Genomic DNA, 16,971 nt, shown 5'->3' with positions numbered 1-16,971 from the left:
GCCACATCTGGAGTACCATGTTTTGTGTCTCCACTAAATGCATTAGTAGATCAGAAAAGATTCATTGGACTGATTCCTAAGATGGGGGGAATTATTGATGGAAAAAGGTTGGACAGACAAATTATGACTGTATCCTTGGAAGTTTAGAAGGCTGAGAGATGATTCTACTGAACATAAAAGGTCCTGTCAAGTCCTCACAGGATGTTATTTCTTTGCGAGGGGCTAGAACAACAGAACAAAGTTTCAAGTAAGAGACTACTCAGACAGGGAGAAGAATTTTTTGGAGGGTTAAAGATGTTTGGAACTCTCTGCCTCAGACAGGTCAAAGTGTGAAAGTGAGGCCCAATCAGATCTGCCATGATGCTGTCAAATAGCAGAACAGGCTCTGGGGCTGAATGTCCCTTCCTAATTTGCATAAGTATGTTGCAGTGAACTGCTCCATCAAAATTAAGGTGTTTAGGCTATTACAGCTCAGAAAAATGTCATAATCATGGGAACAACAGTAGCAGAAGTAAAATATTCACGTATTAATAATCTATAGAATTTCATTCTAAAATTGTAGAACTTTCAGTACAATTGAAGCAAAGTTCCCTATATAGTAACAGAATGAACACTGAGCAAAAACAAAACATTTTATTTGTTCTCACTGGCTTTGAGCCTAGCTAATCAGTCTGAAACATATGCAAGATAATTGTTCAAACTGGTTTTATTTCAAATCATATTTTTATGAAGCCAAAAATAACTCCCTCCAGAAAATTCAGCACCTGAAATATACATAAATCATGTGCACGTGCTCTGTGGAAAGAAGGTTTATAATTTTAAGTTTAAAATTTCCACTGGCATTCAAAAACAGAGCATAAAGTACTAGAATTCAGCACAAATAGGAGGAAACAAGTCTCAGACAGTAAGGAATTTCATTAAATTGGCATCATTGCAGTTTATTAACAGTTACTTCAGTACCACACACATCACAACCTAGCACATCTTTACAAGTCAAATCTTCCACACAGCTGTACATTCTGAAATCTAAGAATAATCAGAGACTTAAATGAAAGGATAGGGGGGAAAAATAACCAAATTCTAATTAAAATAAAACATCTATTTATACCAGTCAGGTTTATATCTCTCCCTTCCTTCTTGTTGGTGTAAACATATTCACATTCCCAACATTATTTTCATTGATATTACTACCAATACATTTACAAACTAAAATACATATGTACATTCTCCGTTGTTTATACGTACAATTTCAAGCCACTGGAAAAGTAAATGGCATCTATATTAAATTACTCAACACCCATTTCAAGTGTTCTCCTGCAAAAACATTAGCACCTAGTATTGACAAAATGTGCATATTAAAAATACCATAATTACAAAGTAAAATACAAAACAGAAGGTCACTTGATTTATCAAGTACAATACATAATACATTCCATAACATATACTGCAAATGGTAATCTAGGGCAAAAATACAGCTCACTCGGAAGGAGGAGGAAGCTTGAATAACTTAAACCAACTAATGCATTGATTCTTTAATAAAGAAGGTATGTGATCTGGTGAATTCTCTTATGGATTGAAATCGATCTTTTTTTCCTTGAATTTTGCTTCATATGTTACTTAAATGACAAAGATATTTGTTTACCAAATGAACTGATTCATTAAGAATTCAGTATTATGTGTTTGGGAGAATCCTATCTAGATATCATTGACAGTCTATGCATGGAACCGTCAGCAACATTTTACAGGCTGCACAGAAACACATCTGTTTAAAATTTACAAATACCTCATGCTAACAATTTGGGAAGTGTGGATGCATTTGATAGGAAGCTATCATATTCAATAGTGTCAGGAATAAACCACCAAAAAAAAGGTTAAAGTGTCTGTTTTAAGGAGGATTTATAAAAGGTGAAACATACACTGCTTTTCTCCTTCAAAATGTTTTTCGGCTTTAAATAGGGGTTTCTGATGATGCAGCCCTGTTTCCCAGCCAGCAGACGGTAAAACTGCATTACCAATAATGATCTGTGCAATTGTCTTGCATATAACACCATCTGCTGTCTACTCATTGCTAATTCTTTAAAGGCAAGCAAAAATGTTGCTAGATTTGCAATCTCAATATGCCAAACCACTAAGTAAAATATGCTAATATAACTCAAATTGCTCTAAAACATGATTATCTGTGCAAAATATAAAATTAATGGATACACGAATGTAGCATTAATGTGAATTGTTAAATATAATAGTAAAACTAATGTGCAAACAAGGTCATCATATCAAAGCTTTACTGCAGTGATGTTGATGGTAAAACAACCATGAAGCAATTATCATTCTCTGGGCATTGAAGCAGACTCTGTTTAAAAAATAAAGGTTTAACACATTTTCAGTCATGCTGCAAGCAAGCTTTTCAAAATGATCACACCTTTTGATGCAGTTTAACAATGAGATTTTGAAACACAATTAGTGTAGATTCAATCCCAAAAAGGTTGTTGCCCAATAAGCAGGCCAAATTGTGGAACCAAAATTAGGCACACATTCTGAGAAAATAAAATTGGAGGAGACTGCTGGAAAAATTCAAGTACAAAATTCAAGTACAAAATTCAAGTGTAGCGTTTGTATGGAACTTTGCACTAACTTGCAAGCTACAAGAACACAACTTTCAAAATACTTTCAGTTTTCAACTCCAATCTACTTGTATATTTAAAAACTGATTACTGAATAATAGGTACTCAGTTGTGAAATGGGCAAGGATGCACCTAATAGTATTGCGCTGTTATGTTCACTTTATTGCAAAGTATATTTTTAAAAAGTATGGATCAAGTAATGAAGGCTTCCATAAGCAAAAAATAAAAATCAAGAACCCCTTTCAGGATCGCTTAGCTGCAACATTATGTTCACAAATAAGCACATATTCTTGCAATAGCTAAGTACAATGAAATTGTAATTCAGAGATGAATCATTTCAGAACACAGACATTACCTTGCGGTGTGACGGTACATTAATACGAATCCTAAGTCCTTATGCAAATGCAGATCAATCATACCAGTCTATCACTAGAATATGTCACTAGAACATTGATTTTTAGAAATAAGCTAATAAACTATTGGCTTTGCAGATCATCACTGTCTAAAGTTCACATGACTCAAAGATGGATTTGCTATAAGTTTGCATTGAATAATAAATAATGAAAGATTTTTGTATTAATATTTTCCAAATGCATTTTGCATCAGGTCAAATCACTCTATTCCGCTTTATCAAGCCACCTATAGAAACTGAAGAATCACTTTTCACAACATTGTAATTGGATAGAGCTACAGATCATCAATTATACTACTGCTGCCAAGATGTGGAATGTATGTCACAGCACACAATTAAACACAAAAGGAAAGTGATGCCATTTACAAAAGAACTGTCAACAGAATGCGATTAAGACAATTACTTATTGGTAACACATTGCAATTAAAATCCATTTCTTCTGCAATATGATGTCACTGTGCATCACATCAGATACAAGTAATTCAAATTGATTAACAAAATCACACTACTCGGATCAGATGCTGAATGTGAATGGCAAAATAGAGGAGACAGCATCTGACAAGGGTATGAAAAACAAGAGACACTAAAGGGAGCAAAGGCCAAGATTCTAAGTAACAAAGCACAGTAACAACTTTCAAACGAACCAAAACAGCAACAATTTTTACCTACAAATAGCTAACACAGTACATTAGAAGTGTATGTGGACTCTGGATTCTGAAATGCACAACTAGGTATGGATAAACCTGAATGAAATCACCACACTCCCATATTCTACTCTATTGTTCTCATCCCTCCCCCAACGCCTCCATGAAAAAACACCCAATACCTGAACAACTCCTCTGAACAACAGGTCCATCAGGTTTCCACTTTCCATAATGCAATGGGATATTAAATCTAATTGAGTACACTAGTATGTTGTCAGTCAGAAACAGAATGAGGATGCAATGACTGCATCTGCTAACGCTTATTTCATGTTGGGGATAATTTGCACACTCTCAAAACAGTAATCATTTAAATAAAAACTATATATTGCACAACTTTTGGCTTGGCTTTACAACTGAGGAAGTTCCATTGCGCCTACAGAAAAGTCGCATAATTATTCTGCAATGACTTTATGACAGCTTCAGGCTTAGATCAACTTCAGCATAGTTCTTAAACATTGACATGAATTCAATTTAGGATTAATATTCTGAAAAAAAATCCAGAATGCTGTAGTACAATATTTCAATTTAATGACAGGCCTCCAAAGGCATCCACAATCTCTCTCTGGTTTCATTTTTGTGGGATATTCCCAGTGTAAATTATAGTTTTATTCCACACAATTGTCCATAATTGTATTCATAAGCCAAAGAGTTGCATGGTTCTGGAAGCTTCGCAAAGGGAGTTACTTTTTTTTGCCATTTCTAATTATCCAACACTCCTCAACCAAGTTGTACAAGAAAACTTCAAGCTAGCTTTTGTTCACATCACCAACTCAACGAGCATTACCAACCAGCATCAATCCATATCTGTTTGAAATTTATTCCATTTTGTCTACACTGCACATAAGCCAATGTTAGGACGACTTTTAACAGTGCCTGGATGACACCAGCTATCTGTGAAGAATCTTACTTCATACCTAACACACATAACCACTAACCACATCGTTAAAAAGCTATAAAACATTTATATTTATATTCTTGTGTAAATTATACACAAATGTCAAAAATTAAATTTAGGTTATGTGAAAGTGTAAAACTTCAGTGCATAACTAAAACTATTAGAACTAATGGAACAAAGGTGGGAAAAACAAACTGATATTGTAGATGCTATTCCCATGCAAATTACCTGCCCCATAAGAACATATGACTTAAATGTTAATTTGCATGTTGATTATGCATCATTGTGAGCTATTGAGTTTTGCATCACTGATCTTAACTGAAGCAGCAGTATCACCAGTTTATAGAATTTTTAATAACTGCCCCATATTAAACAACTTGAGTCTATTTACAAAACAGACCACTTCTTTGCCTCTTTTGTCGGGATGATACAGTACTAACACTGCAGTTTTTGTTAGATACACTGATTAGTTAAAAAGAAACACAGTTCAATGCCAACATTGGTTGTGACAAACTCTTCCGAGATTGGAATTATCACTGGAGGTAACTACTGCAATCAAGGTTGCTTATCCATTCAACAAAATTCCCATCCAACAGCGCTTCGGAAGCTCCAGTACATTTGTAAAATGAGCCGAGAGGGAGAAAAGGTGAAAAATAATAAATCCAATGTAGCCCAAAACTAATAAGAAATATTCTTTCAGAGAAAAGGACAATTTACAACACACAGCTATGGGATCTGGTGGTGAAATCAACATTGCCTTTTTCAGGGGAAGAACTATAAACTGAAACACCAGTTTTATTGTAAAAGTTTCTCTCAAATAAATACTGTAACAGTCACATGGAAAGGCATTCATCTCACAAGCCTTAGGTCCAAGTTCACTTTGGTGCCAAGGTTTGACTTGAACTATGACTTCTGTTCACTTGTAGTTATCTGCTGCGATGGACTTTCTGGCTTCAAGATCTGGTACGTGATGAGGTATTCTGGATATGCCTGCATGAAGATGGGCAATGGTTAAGAATGATTAAATTGCAAGGGGCAATGAGTAAGGATATTATTCCAATAGCAAATCAAAACCTGACATTTGATTAGCGAAATTGAGAGTTGCATTTCTCAAACAGTACGGTTAAATCTGCCAGAAGCCATTACAATAAATACATGCATTCTAGGATAAGGAACTCTTTTCCGAGGCTGGGTACATCCCCAAAAGTTGCATTACTCTTCTTCTGTCCAGGTACCTATTTATTAGAACAAAAAGTGTGCAGGTACAATTACCCGAGTTGTTGGCTTGTGAGTTTCAGCAAAGTCCCACTGACAGTAATAACATCGTTCAGTACTTAGTCTGATTTCTATTAATTGAGGAAGAAATGCTGGCCCAGAAATTAGGAAAATTTCCAGCTTTCCTTTAATTATTGCCATGAAACTTTTAACACCTATCATAGAATAGCATATTCCAATGGGACCAAGCTGACATTTAGCACTTGCTGAGGAACTAAAAGGTCTTTACAAACTGTGCTGCACAGTGTTTTGTCTGGTGTTTCAAAATAGGCATCTAATTTGAACATTTACTTTGTTTAATTGAATATCTAGCCAACATGGCAACTGTAAAACATTCAACTCTTAAAGAGACAGAATCCTGGGCGAATTTTGCCTTTGACTAGAAGACAATTTCATGTAAATGAAGGCTGAAATAGTGAGCTGAATCACACTTTAATCATGTTATGTATTGTTGGACAGTGACAATGAAGTTGGAATTAAACTTGTGCCTCCGAGGATGCAGTAAGTTTTCTGTAAAATTAGCAGAATGTTACAGAATATTTTCTGATTAATTCAGTTCAACCTGGTTGGATCTCAATTAAAGCATAAAATCTCAAAGTCGTGCATTTGAGATAAGTCACAAAAAATCTCTCAAAATTAAGGTTAAAATATATTACACTCTTTCACAAGATTCACATGGTTGTTTTAAATTCATCAGGTAAACAACTATTATAAAGTTTAACAATAGGAAACTTCAGTCCAATGTTGATATGTTCCAGCAACTGAACCTCTAAATGCTAGATTTGCATTAATTTCTAGAATTGAAGGGGGCATAATCTCTAGATAGATCATTACCTGTTCTCCTCTATAGATGACATATTCTGCATAGGCAAGTCCATTGACACTAGGCCTCCCAATCACAGAATGATGCCCTGGAGGGGCATGAGCCATCTTCATTGCACTGAACTGTAGGAATGACTTTCCGAGTGTAACTCTACAGAAGAGCATTTGTCTGTAATCAAAATAAGCATGGTCTAATGAACCAAATAAATGATCTAAATTTTATATTATCCTTTAAACACAGGAACACACAAATCAAATCATGTTTACTTGCTACATCACTTGAACAGTGATGACCGAATTCAGAAATTATAGTGCATTATTACTAAAAATATACAAAACACATTTGTTGCCAATGGAAGATTAGGAGTTGATATTATATGGAAGTAAGTGACTCCCTATACAAATTATATTACAATATAAACCAAAACACATGGTGAGGGTTTGAGGCAGGTATTCTTAATCTAGAATTAACTTTGCAATGCTGGAAAGAAAGAACAGTCAGGAAGCTCCTTCTCCCTGGTAACAAAGGGCATCATTTAATACTGCAGTACCTCCTCCAAGCATACATATCTTGTGTGTGTAGAGACTGAGAGTAAAATCTGACTGGGGTATGCAGGGTTGAAGCTAATATTTGCATGTCAGTATAGGTTGCAGTTCGGAACAGGAACTTAAACTGATGTTTCCTTTACACCTTAAATAACATCGTGCATATCAGGGATTGAACCCTTCAGCTCACTGGTTTGTCAATGCTGGTACCCATGATGTCAATGGAAAAATCCGCCAAATGAATTAGGCCTGTAAGCAACCCGAACTTAGCACACAGGCACAAACATTTTTGGAAATACATAGTAGGTACTTTAGCCATCTGAAAAGTGAAAGGATTGATCAAGATCTCAGGTACAGATCAGACAGACCGACTTCTTAAAGGACTAACAGTGGGGACCAAAGATGCTCTTCAGGCCTTGGAGAGGCTGCGCAGGTGATAAGTTGGAGTAACAGGGATGAAAAACTTCTATCAGATAACAAGCCAGGAGCATAGGAGTAACAGCTGGTCATTCAGCTCCTCAAGCCTACTCTGTCATTCTAGATCACAAATGATCTTCTCCCTTACTGCCATATTCTCAAATTAAATCTGAAACATATTACATAGACTAAGTATTATCCTTACCTGTGACATATGTAGCATGACCTATCCTTATGGGTTGGGCATCCAGTTCCTCCCCCTATGCCATAGACATACTGATTACTTTTAGAGGAATTTTCAGCAAAATAAATTCCTGCACCAAACATCCCACCGATGTAAGCATGTCTTTCATCAAAACCTTTGTAAATTATTGCATTGATGAATGGAGAACCTAGAACAGAAATAGACAATTTACATATGTACAGCCCTTCTCACAAATATTTTTTCAGTCACTAGAAAACATAAATCTACATGAAAAATTAAGATGCTGTTTGCACACATAAGTCATTTGTTGCTTGTCAGATAAATGGCAGAAGCTGTGCTGGAAATACAAACTGAGAAGCTGGTCATTGAAACCTAATAAATCCAAGCAATTCGGCAGAGTGCCAAATGGAGTAAAATGCATCTAGGTCTTTTACTGAGCAGGAGGAAGGAGAATTAGAATCAAATTATACCTCATTTTGTCTTATTGCTATTGAAGTAAGAAGTGTCAATACAGCCTTAGCGTCACTGGTTCCAATGTGACAAGCAGCAATCTTATGCTAACTCTGCTAAGTTTACAAAGCCTATCTAACATCTATAGAGAGAAAATAACCTGCCACCACTATTATCATGCACCTGGCTGGTCCAAACAAAGAGGTGAAAAACAGACCTCAAAGGAGGAAAGGATTTTCTTAGCACATAAATAATAGGCAATGAGAAAAAGGTCCAGCAGCAAACTGTTTTAGAACATATTTGAGAAGGGCAACAGGCTGACTAACTTGGTAGGAAACACTGGCTTATTCTATTTATAGAATAAACATAGAATAAATAGAATTACCTAGTATTTCCTGTTAAGTCAATAGAATAAGTAGAATTCTATTTGTATTGGTAAAAGCTCAAAACGATAACAAAGTTTGAATGTCTAGTTTTGGAACGCATAACTTTTTTAAAAATATCTTCTGATCTTTCTCTTGCTTATGTACTGAATGTACCTCATTACTGTAATTCAACCATCACAAACTAATGAGCAGCCACTAATTTATTTTGAGAAGGGAAAGGGTTAAATGAAATAGGGCTCTGTCCTTGAAGAAAGTGATAGAGTAGGCAAGTCTAAACATAAAGTACTGATCGTCAGTAACAGATCATTGCAGATACACAGGGTGGTGATGTTGGTTTATAACAAACATGCAAGTTATATTTCAGTTTGAAAACTGTGTTGACTCACCGTGAAAGAGCATTCGTTCATTGTGGTGATTATGATTTTCTTCTGCTACCTCCTTCTGTCGGTGAACGAATCGCTCCCGTAGTTTCTTGTTCACAACTTTTTGAATCTAAAAGGAATTTTATGTATATTTTAGCCAAAAGGGATTTGAATATACCAATGCTGAAGTAAACTTTTTGTTTTTGTCAACATACAGCCTCACTCTGAGCCACACTTTCAGTTTGATTCCGATGTACAGCATGCAGACCCAAAGACAACAAGAGTTCAGAAATTAGGAATAAAGCAAGCTCCTTGCTCCAACATTGCTCTTTAACTTATGCATTCACAAGATGCCGGCGTCGATGATAAGCTCTTCTTTTGCTGAAAACTGTAGTTGCTCTGAGATTTTTTTTTTTAAAAAGTTTTAAATCAAACTTTGTTCAACAGACTGGCTTGCTAAGCACCATCACAGGGAAGCTAAGTGATAATACTGGTATGGAAGGAGTCACATATAGGTTAGACCAGCTAAGGGTTTCCTTCCCTAAAGAATACTGCTGAATCAGTAGGATGTTAATGATAATCCAACTCTTCAGTTACTTTTACCAGGACCAGCTCCTTATTTCAAGATATTAGCTTTAAATTGAATTCAAATTCTCAGTGTTAAGGTCTGAAGGCAAGCAAGCACTTTTGAGAAGGGGCTTTGCTTATGCAGCTTAAATTTCAAATAAGAAAACTATATCACATATTGGCCCCAAATCTTCTGAAGCAGTGAAGCATGTTACTGAAACAAAACCAGAAATTTCTGGCAAAATCAACAGGTCTGGCAGCATCTATGGGGAGAAGGAAGAGTAAATATTTCGAGACTGGTGACTCTTCATTAGAACCCTTCATCAGCGTTCTGATAAAGTCACTGGACTCAAAACTGTAACTCTGCTTTCTCCCCACAAATGCTGCCAGACCTGCTGAGTTTCACCAGCAATTTCTGTTTTTGCTACAGATCTCCAGCATTTGCAGTTCTTTGCAGTTTATGAGCTTTTGGATTAATTTCAGGTTTTAAATGGGTTTATGCTGCTCAACTTAATGCATGGGGTTGGTAGAGGGGGCGGGTGGAAGAGCGAGCGCAAACGAGAGAGCGAGGGATGAGGGGGAGGGTGGATATAGACAGCGAGAGAGAGAGTGAGAAATTTAAGCCTTTTTGCTGTAAATCATTTCCAAACCAGGTCCTACTCCTGCAATTAACAAGTGCAAATTCCGTACATTGAATTTCTCAGCAGGTTCAGGGCATCTTGTCCAAATCAAAAACTGCAAGGTGCATTACAAAGTTAGAAGATGCCATGAAGGAATCCAGACAGCATATCCCTGTCCTCTTGAAGTTTTCATGTAAGAACTCTCTTTTTCTGCAAAGGGTGGGATGAAGAAAAAGGGACTCTGCAGAACAGAGCGAAAGAGAAAGAAGACAGGGAAGTACAGATGCAGGTGGAGCGAACAGAGGAGACTGCATGAGGGGTTAGGGAAGAGGCTGCAGGGGGTTAAGGGACGGGGTATGCTGCAAGTAGTGATGGGGTAAGTGAGTATGCTGCAAGGGGGAAGGGGTGTGGAAGGTAACTGCATGGGAGTGAGAAAGAAAGCCACTGCATGTGATTGTTAAATTATGATTGGATAAATAAGAATGGAATCAAGCAAATGTTTTCCAACCTTGCTGAATGATGTCAAAGGGTTTTGTGGGAGGATAGTACAATTACTTTGCCAAGAATTACAGACAGGGCAAGGAGGGAAAGTTTATCTTTGTCACAAAGGATATGTTTGTGACTTTGATAACAGTGATTTCAAGACAGTGACAGGGTTCGTGCAAAGGACTCACCGCACAAGGGGATCTGGGAATGACGGACACCCACTGCCACTAACATGGCGCATTAATGCATTCAACTTTCTGTCAGTAATTCGTTTGAAGATAGCAATTGCCTTCATGGCCTATAGAAGCCCTGAAGTAACTTGCTAGAATTTGAAACATCTTTTTCTGAACGTACAAATTCTATTCAAATGAAAACAAAAATTAACCATTGCTAAGTATTAAAGCATTAAGGAATGAAAATACAGTAACTTACCTTGATGATGTTATATCTATTAAAAACTCCACCAGCTGTCCCACCATCTCTGTGTTCACGGATTGTGCTTTGCATCTAAAGAACAACATCAGAGTCAATGTCCATTCCTTTATATGAACAAGGAACAGCAGCAGGAATAGGTCACCTGGCCATGTAAACCTGCTCCAACATGTAAGAAGATAATGGCTCGTCTCACTATGCCGTCAACTCCACACACTCTACAAATATATGCACGCTTTTTTTCATAAGGAAACTCATGCAAGTTAAGTACACATAGCATATGTTGGAAGAAAGAGGGCAGCAAGGAAAGAGTAGGTCCACTCAAGGACAAAGGAGGGAAGTTAGGTGTGGAGCCACAGGAAATGGGAGAGATCCTTAATGAATACTTTGTATCGTATTCCCAATGAGAAGGACACGACTGATATTGAAGTCAGGGATGAGAGTGTGTGAACACGCTACAGAACATCAACATATTGAAGGATGAAGTTTCGGGTATCCTAAACTGCATTAAGATAGACAAGTCCCCAGGGCCAGATGGGAGCTATCTCAGATTGTTGCGAGAGGAAAGGGAAGAAATAGCTGGGGCATTAGTAGATATCTTAACATCCTCTTTGACCACAGGCAGGGTTCCAGAGGACTGGAGATTAGCCCAATGTTGTTCCCTTATTTAAGAAAGGAAGCAGAGATAATTCAGGAAATTATAGGCCAGTGAGCCTGGCGCCTGTGGAAGCGAGGCTCTTGGAGAAGATACTGAGGGACAAGATATAGGCACATTTGGAAGAAAATGGAGTAGTTAGTGATAGGCAGCATGGTTTTGCATGAGGTTATGTCTCACCAACCTGATTGAATTTTTTGAAGAGGTGAAATAATTTTTTTTTATTCATTCACAGGATGAGGGCATTGCTGGCTTGGCACCATTTACTGCCCATCCCTAATTGCCCAGAGGGCAGTTAAGAGTCAACCACATTGCTGTGGGTCTGCAGTCACATGTAGGCCACACCAGGTAAGGATGGCAGTTTCCTACCCTAAACGACATTAGAGAACCAGATGGATTTTTCCAACAATCGACAATGGATTCATGGTCATCATTAGACTCTTATTTCCAGATATTTATTGAATTCAAATTCCACCATCTGTCATTGCGGGATTCAAACCCGGATCCCCAGATTAACAGTCCAGCAATAATACCACTAGGCCATCGCCTCCCCTTGGGAATGATGAGGGAAGGGCTGTGGATGTAGTTTATATGTTCCTTAGTAAGGTATTTGATAAAGTCCCACATGGTATAAAAACTAAAACACATGGGATTTGGGGTGGGCTGGCTAGATGGATACAAAACTGGCTTGGTCATAGAAGACAGAGGGTAGTGGTGGAAGGATGTTTTTCAGAATGGAGACCCATAACTAGTGGTGCTCCACAAAGATCAGTCTCAGGTCCTCTGTTGTTTGTAGTGTATGTAACTGATCTGGATGAAAATGTGGGTGGTCTGATGAATTAGTTTGCACACGACATGAAGACTGGTGAGTTGCTGATAGTGTCGATGATTGTGAAATGGTACAACAGAATATAGACAGATTGGCGACTTAGGCACAGAAATGGCAGATGCAGTTTAATCCAGACGAGGTGATGCATTTTGGAGGATCAAATTTAGGTGTGAATGGCAGAACTCTAAAGAACATTAATATACAGAAGAATCTGGGCATGAAGGTCTACACTTCCCTAAAAGTGGCAACACAGGTGGCCAAGGTGATTAAGAAGGCATATGGCATGCTTGCCTTCATCAGCCAGGGCATGGAGAGTGGGCAAAACATGATGCAGCTAAACAAAACCCGTTAGGCCGCACTTGGAGTACCGTGTGCAGTTCTGGTGACCACAGCACCAGAAGGACATGGAAGCTTTGCAGAGAGTGCAGAGAAGGTTCACTAGAATGTTGCCTGGTCTCGAGGACATTAGCTATGAGGGAAGGTTAAAAAGACTAGGATTGAAAGATGGCAGCTGATAGGAGACCTGATAGAGGTCTATAAAATTATGAGAGACATAGACAAGGTAGATAGTCAAGAGGCTTTTTCCCAGGGTTGAATTATGAGGGGGCACAGGTTCAAGGTGAGAGAGGGAAAGTTTAAGGGAGATGTGCAAGGGAAGTTTTTTCACTCAAAGTGAGCAGGAACCTGGAACACACTGCCAGAAGAGGTAGTGGAAGTAGGCATGCTTGCGACATTTATGACGCATCTGGATGGTTCATGAATAGGGAGAAAATAGAGGGATGGACTGAATAATGGCAGAAGGTTTCTTTTTTAGTTTACTTAGGGCATGATGATCAGCACAGGCTTGGAGGACTGAAGGGTCTGTTCCTGCATAGTACTTCTCTTTTGTTCTTTTGTTCTATAGCTATTTGATTTTACATTTTCTTTACAAAGCATTCAATTAACATTATGGTTTCACTTATTTCCTTACTTAACTGAAGGAGATGCTGGAGTCAGAACAAAAAAAACAGATCTGTACACCAATGTTTGTGATAGGTCTTGGAGGCGAACAGTGAAATTACGTTACTGCTGCTTAAATGGATTTGCTTTTCAAAGGACCCTATTCTTGCAAATATGCTTTATAAATGACAATAACCACAACTTTTTTGACACACAGAAAACATGAACAACAGTAGACCATTTGGCCCTAAGAGCCTGCCCTGCCATTCAATATGATCATGGCTGTTCATGCAACTCAGTGCCCTGTTCCCACTTTCTCCTTGTACCCTTTGACCCCTTTAGCCTTAAGAACCATATCTAACTCCTCTTGAAAACATTCAACATTTTGGCTGTAACCACTCTGTGGCAGAAAATTCCACAGGGTCACCACTCCATAGGTCAAAAGAAATTCTCATTTCATTCCTAAAAGGTCTACTTTGTATCCTAATTCTTAAATTATTTGTAGCTTTTTAAAATATTTTCTAATCGGCCTGTTCAAAGATGTTGTTACACACCCCTGCAGCAGGCAGGAATTGAGCCCAAGTCTCTTGGCTCAGAGGTACAGACACTAACACTGCACCACAAGGTCCCTCTGTATTTGCAGCTATTCTCTTGACTTAAGCTACCTACAGCTCAAAGAACTATACAATTCATGTCAAAGTCTAACACATTTTTCCCAATTTCAGGAAGTGAAAATTTGCAATTAATTTGTAATTAAACTAGTGCATTATTTTCTATTAACTTCCCTTCCCACCTCCACCACGAGACATGTGAGTTTAAATTCATAGTAATCCACATAAGGTAGCTGTCCCCTTAACGTGGGTACTGGTGAGTGGCAAGTTGCACACAAGTTTGAATAGTGCCCTACATTGATAACTTTTCATAACGCTATCTTAGAGCAAAAAACCTTTCCTTCACTCAGTGCTCAATACAAGATCACTCAATAAAAACACCCGAGCAAATAATTAGCGTTCAGAGAATTAAAATGTCAAATTAACTTGGAGGTTTATCTTTTCAATTTCTGTCATTATCCCTGAATTGTTAATAATTGTTCAATCCTTTGATTGCAGCTTGTTTAGAGAGTAACAAATTGACTCATTGCAAAATTAATCTGCTCAAATAACAGCAGCATACAGATAAATTAACATATTTACATACTCCCTATTTTCACTTCCGTTTTATTCCTGTATAAATTCCTCTTCTGGTCTTCTCCGAACTCAGCATCAATTTTAGAGTCGGGTTCATCAGAAAAATTTACATCCGCTTGACTGAAAAAAGCCATCAAGTGTAATTCTCCAGCTCTATAAAAATTAGAACTTTAACAGTGATAGTCCCTGTTTAGGTTCTGATTTAATTTTAACAATAATGCAGAAGTTAATTAATGAATGTGGCACTCACTGTTAATTATTCATAAGGTTATTTGATAATTGCAGATGCACACCTGGATACATGTGTCACAATGAACACAGCAGTGAACATTAGATATGAACCTAAATAAGCTGTGTTCAATTATTGTGAGAAGGGACATAAATAGTGAAAAGAACTACTGCAAAACATTTTGCAATTAAATACGATGATTTAGGAAAAGACCCAAACCCATCAAACCCTGAAAATGTGCACTCAGCCCATGAAAATATTAAGAGAAGTATGACTTAAAAGCTGGTCGAAGGGGTTAGGTTTTAACCAGGGTTTTGAAGGAGATGACTGAGGTGCCAATGAGATTTATAGCGCGAATTCCACAGCATGAAGAAAAACCCAACAAGCATACAGTTAATGGTACCTCCTCTTCCACGGACTGGTACTCCTTGTCATCTGGTGCAAGATCAATAAGAATGGTTCCTTGGCTAGCACAATGGAAAGTCAGATATGGATTTGCACCTGGGAAGACAGGAATCAAGGCTAGCCAAGTAAAATTCAACTAACAATCTTACTGAGCACAGAAACAGGCATCAGGCACAGTTGATATCATTATACTGAGCAGACATGTCAAGAAGTGGTTATAGTTATATCAGTATAGATAAAACATAGCATATCCTACATCTAATTAAGACTAGGCAAGGTCTTCTGCAAGGAGTGTCCGAAAAACAAAGTTCTTATGTATGGAGCTTATTTAATAATCAAAAGGGAAGAAACCAAATTAACATCACAAAATCTTGGGCTCACACATACAAACACGTGAATTAGGAGCAGGAAAATACACCATTTGGCCCCTTGACCAAGCTGTGCCATTTAATAAGACCATAGTTGATCTCACTGTAACCTCAATTCCACACTCCCACATACCCTTGATAATCATTACCCTCTTGCTTACCAAGAATCCATCCACCTTGGACTTAAAAAATATTCAAAGACTCTGCTTCCATTACTTTTACGGAAGAGAGTTCCAAGACCAATGAACCTCTGTGAGAAAAGAAAATCATCTGTGTCTTAAAGGACACATCCCTTATTTTTAAATGATGAACTCTAGTCCTAGATTCACCTCAAACAGAAACGTTCTTTCAACATCCATCTTATTTTATCAATCGAGTCACCACTTAATCTTATAAACTCCAGCATATGTAAGCCTAGCCTGTTCAAACGTTCACCTTAAGACAACTTGCCCATTCTTGATATTAAACCAGCAAACCTCTGAATTGCTTCCAACTCATTTACATACTTCCTTAAGTAAGGAGACCAATACCGTACACTGTAGTCTAGATATGATCTCAAAAATACGCAGCATTGGAAAGTTGGGTACAGTATTTGTGGATTGGAAGGCAGGATGTTAGAATTTGATGTTTGTAAAATCATGTGGGTTGGTGGGGGAGAAGACTGTGTGGTCCCTTTAAAAGATGATGTGTTTTTGTCGGCTTGGAGATTAAAAGAAAATGTGCAAGTGTACAGAGAGCTCCTGAAATTGAAACACTATCAAAAGGCTGTGTGGTCAGCAACCAAGGCAGTAGTTTGTTTTGTTATTAGTGCAACCAGTTTGAAAGCTTACGACCAATCCTATTATAAGAAATTGATAGGCCATCAAGGGTATAAAAGAGGAGGGTATTTAAAAATTGGTATGAGAGCAACTGCCATCTAATAGAGTTAACAACCCATCAACTCTAAAAAGAAAATCGCTGGCTCTCACAGGATTCACTAAACTCTCAGAGTAACCATCATCTAAATAATGATACAAAAGACAAGGGCGAGAGAGAGAAAGAAAGGAAGAGGAGAGAGGGAGAGGGAGAGGGAGAGGGAGAGAGGGAGAGAAGAAAGGGAGAAACAGAGAGAAAAGGAAGGGGGAAAGAGAAAAGAAAGGGAGAAGGGAGAGAGAGAAAG

General features: G+C 37.8%; 1 protein-coding gene across 2 annotated transcripts in view; it reads right to left on the bottom strand.

Annotated features, from left to right (window-relative positions):
- Positions 1–912: 912 nt before the first annotated feature.
- The window catches only part of tnksa (tankyrase, TRF1-interacting ankyrin-related ADP-ribose polymerase a), a 151,804-nt gene continuing 135,745 nt past the window's right edge, over positions 913–16,971 (bottom strand). For both annotated transcript variants that reach the window (XM_048595409.1, XM_048595410.1), the window contains 6 exons: positions 15,443–15,540; positions 11,201–11,275; positions 9,120–9,225; positions 7,898–8,084; positions 6,742–6,898; positions 913–5,622 (listed from right to left, as the gene is read on the bottom strand). In XM_048595409.1, coding sequence (XP_048451366.1) covers positions 5,536–5,622; positions 6,742–6,898; positions 7,898–8,084; positions 9,120–9,225; positions 11,201–11,275; positions 15,443–15,540 — 710 coding nt within the window. In that variant the 3' untranslated portion in view covers positions 913–5,535. The remainder of the gene's footprint in view (positions 5,623–6,741; positions 6,899–7,897; positions 8,085–9,119; positions 9,226–11,200; positions 11,276–15,442; positions 15,541–16,971) is intronic.

This window comes from Rhincodon typus, chromosome 3 (assembly GCF_021869965.1).
Source record: "Rhincodon typus isolate 14 chromosome 3, sRhiTyp1.1, whole genome shotgun sequence".
Classification (NCBI taxonomy): Eukaryota; Metazoa; Chordata; class Chondrichthyes; order Orectolobiformes; family Rhincodontidae; genus Rhincodon; species Rhincodon typus.
This window is presented reverse-complemented; position numbering and strand designations above follow the sequence as displayed.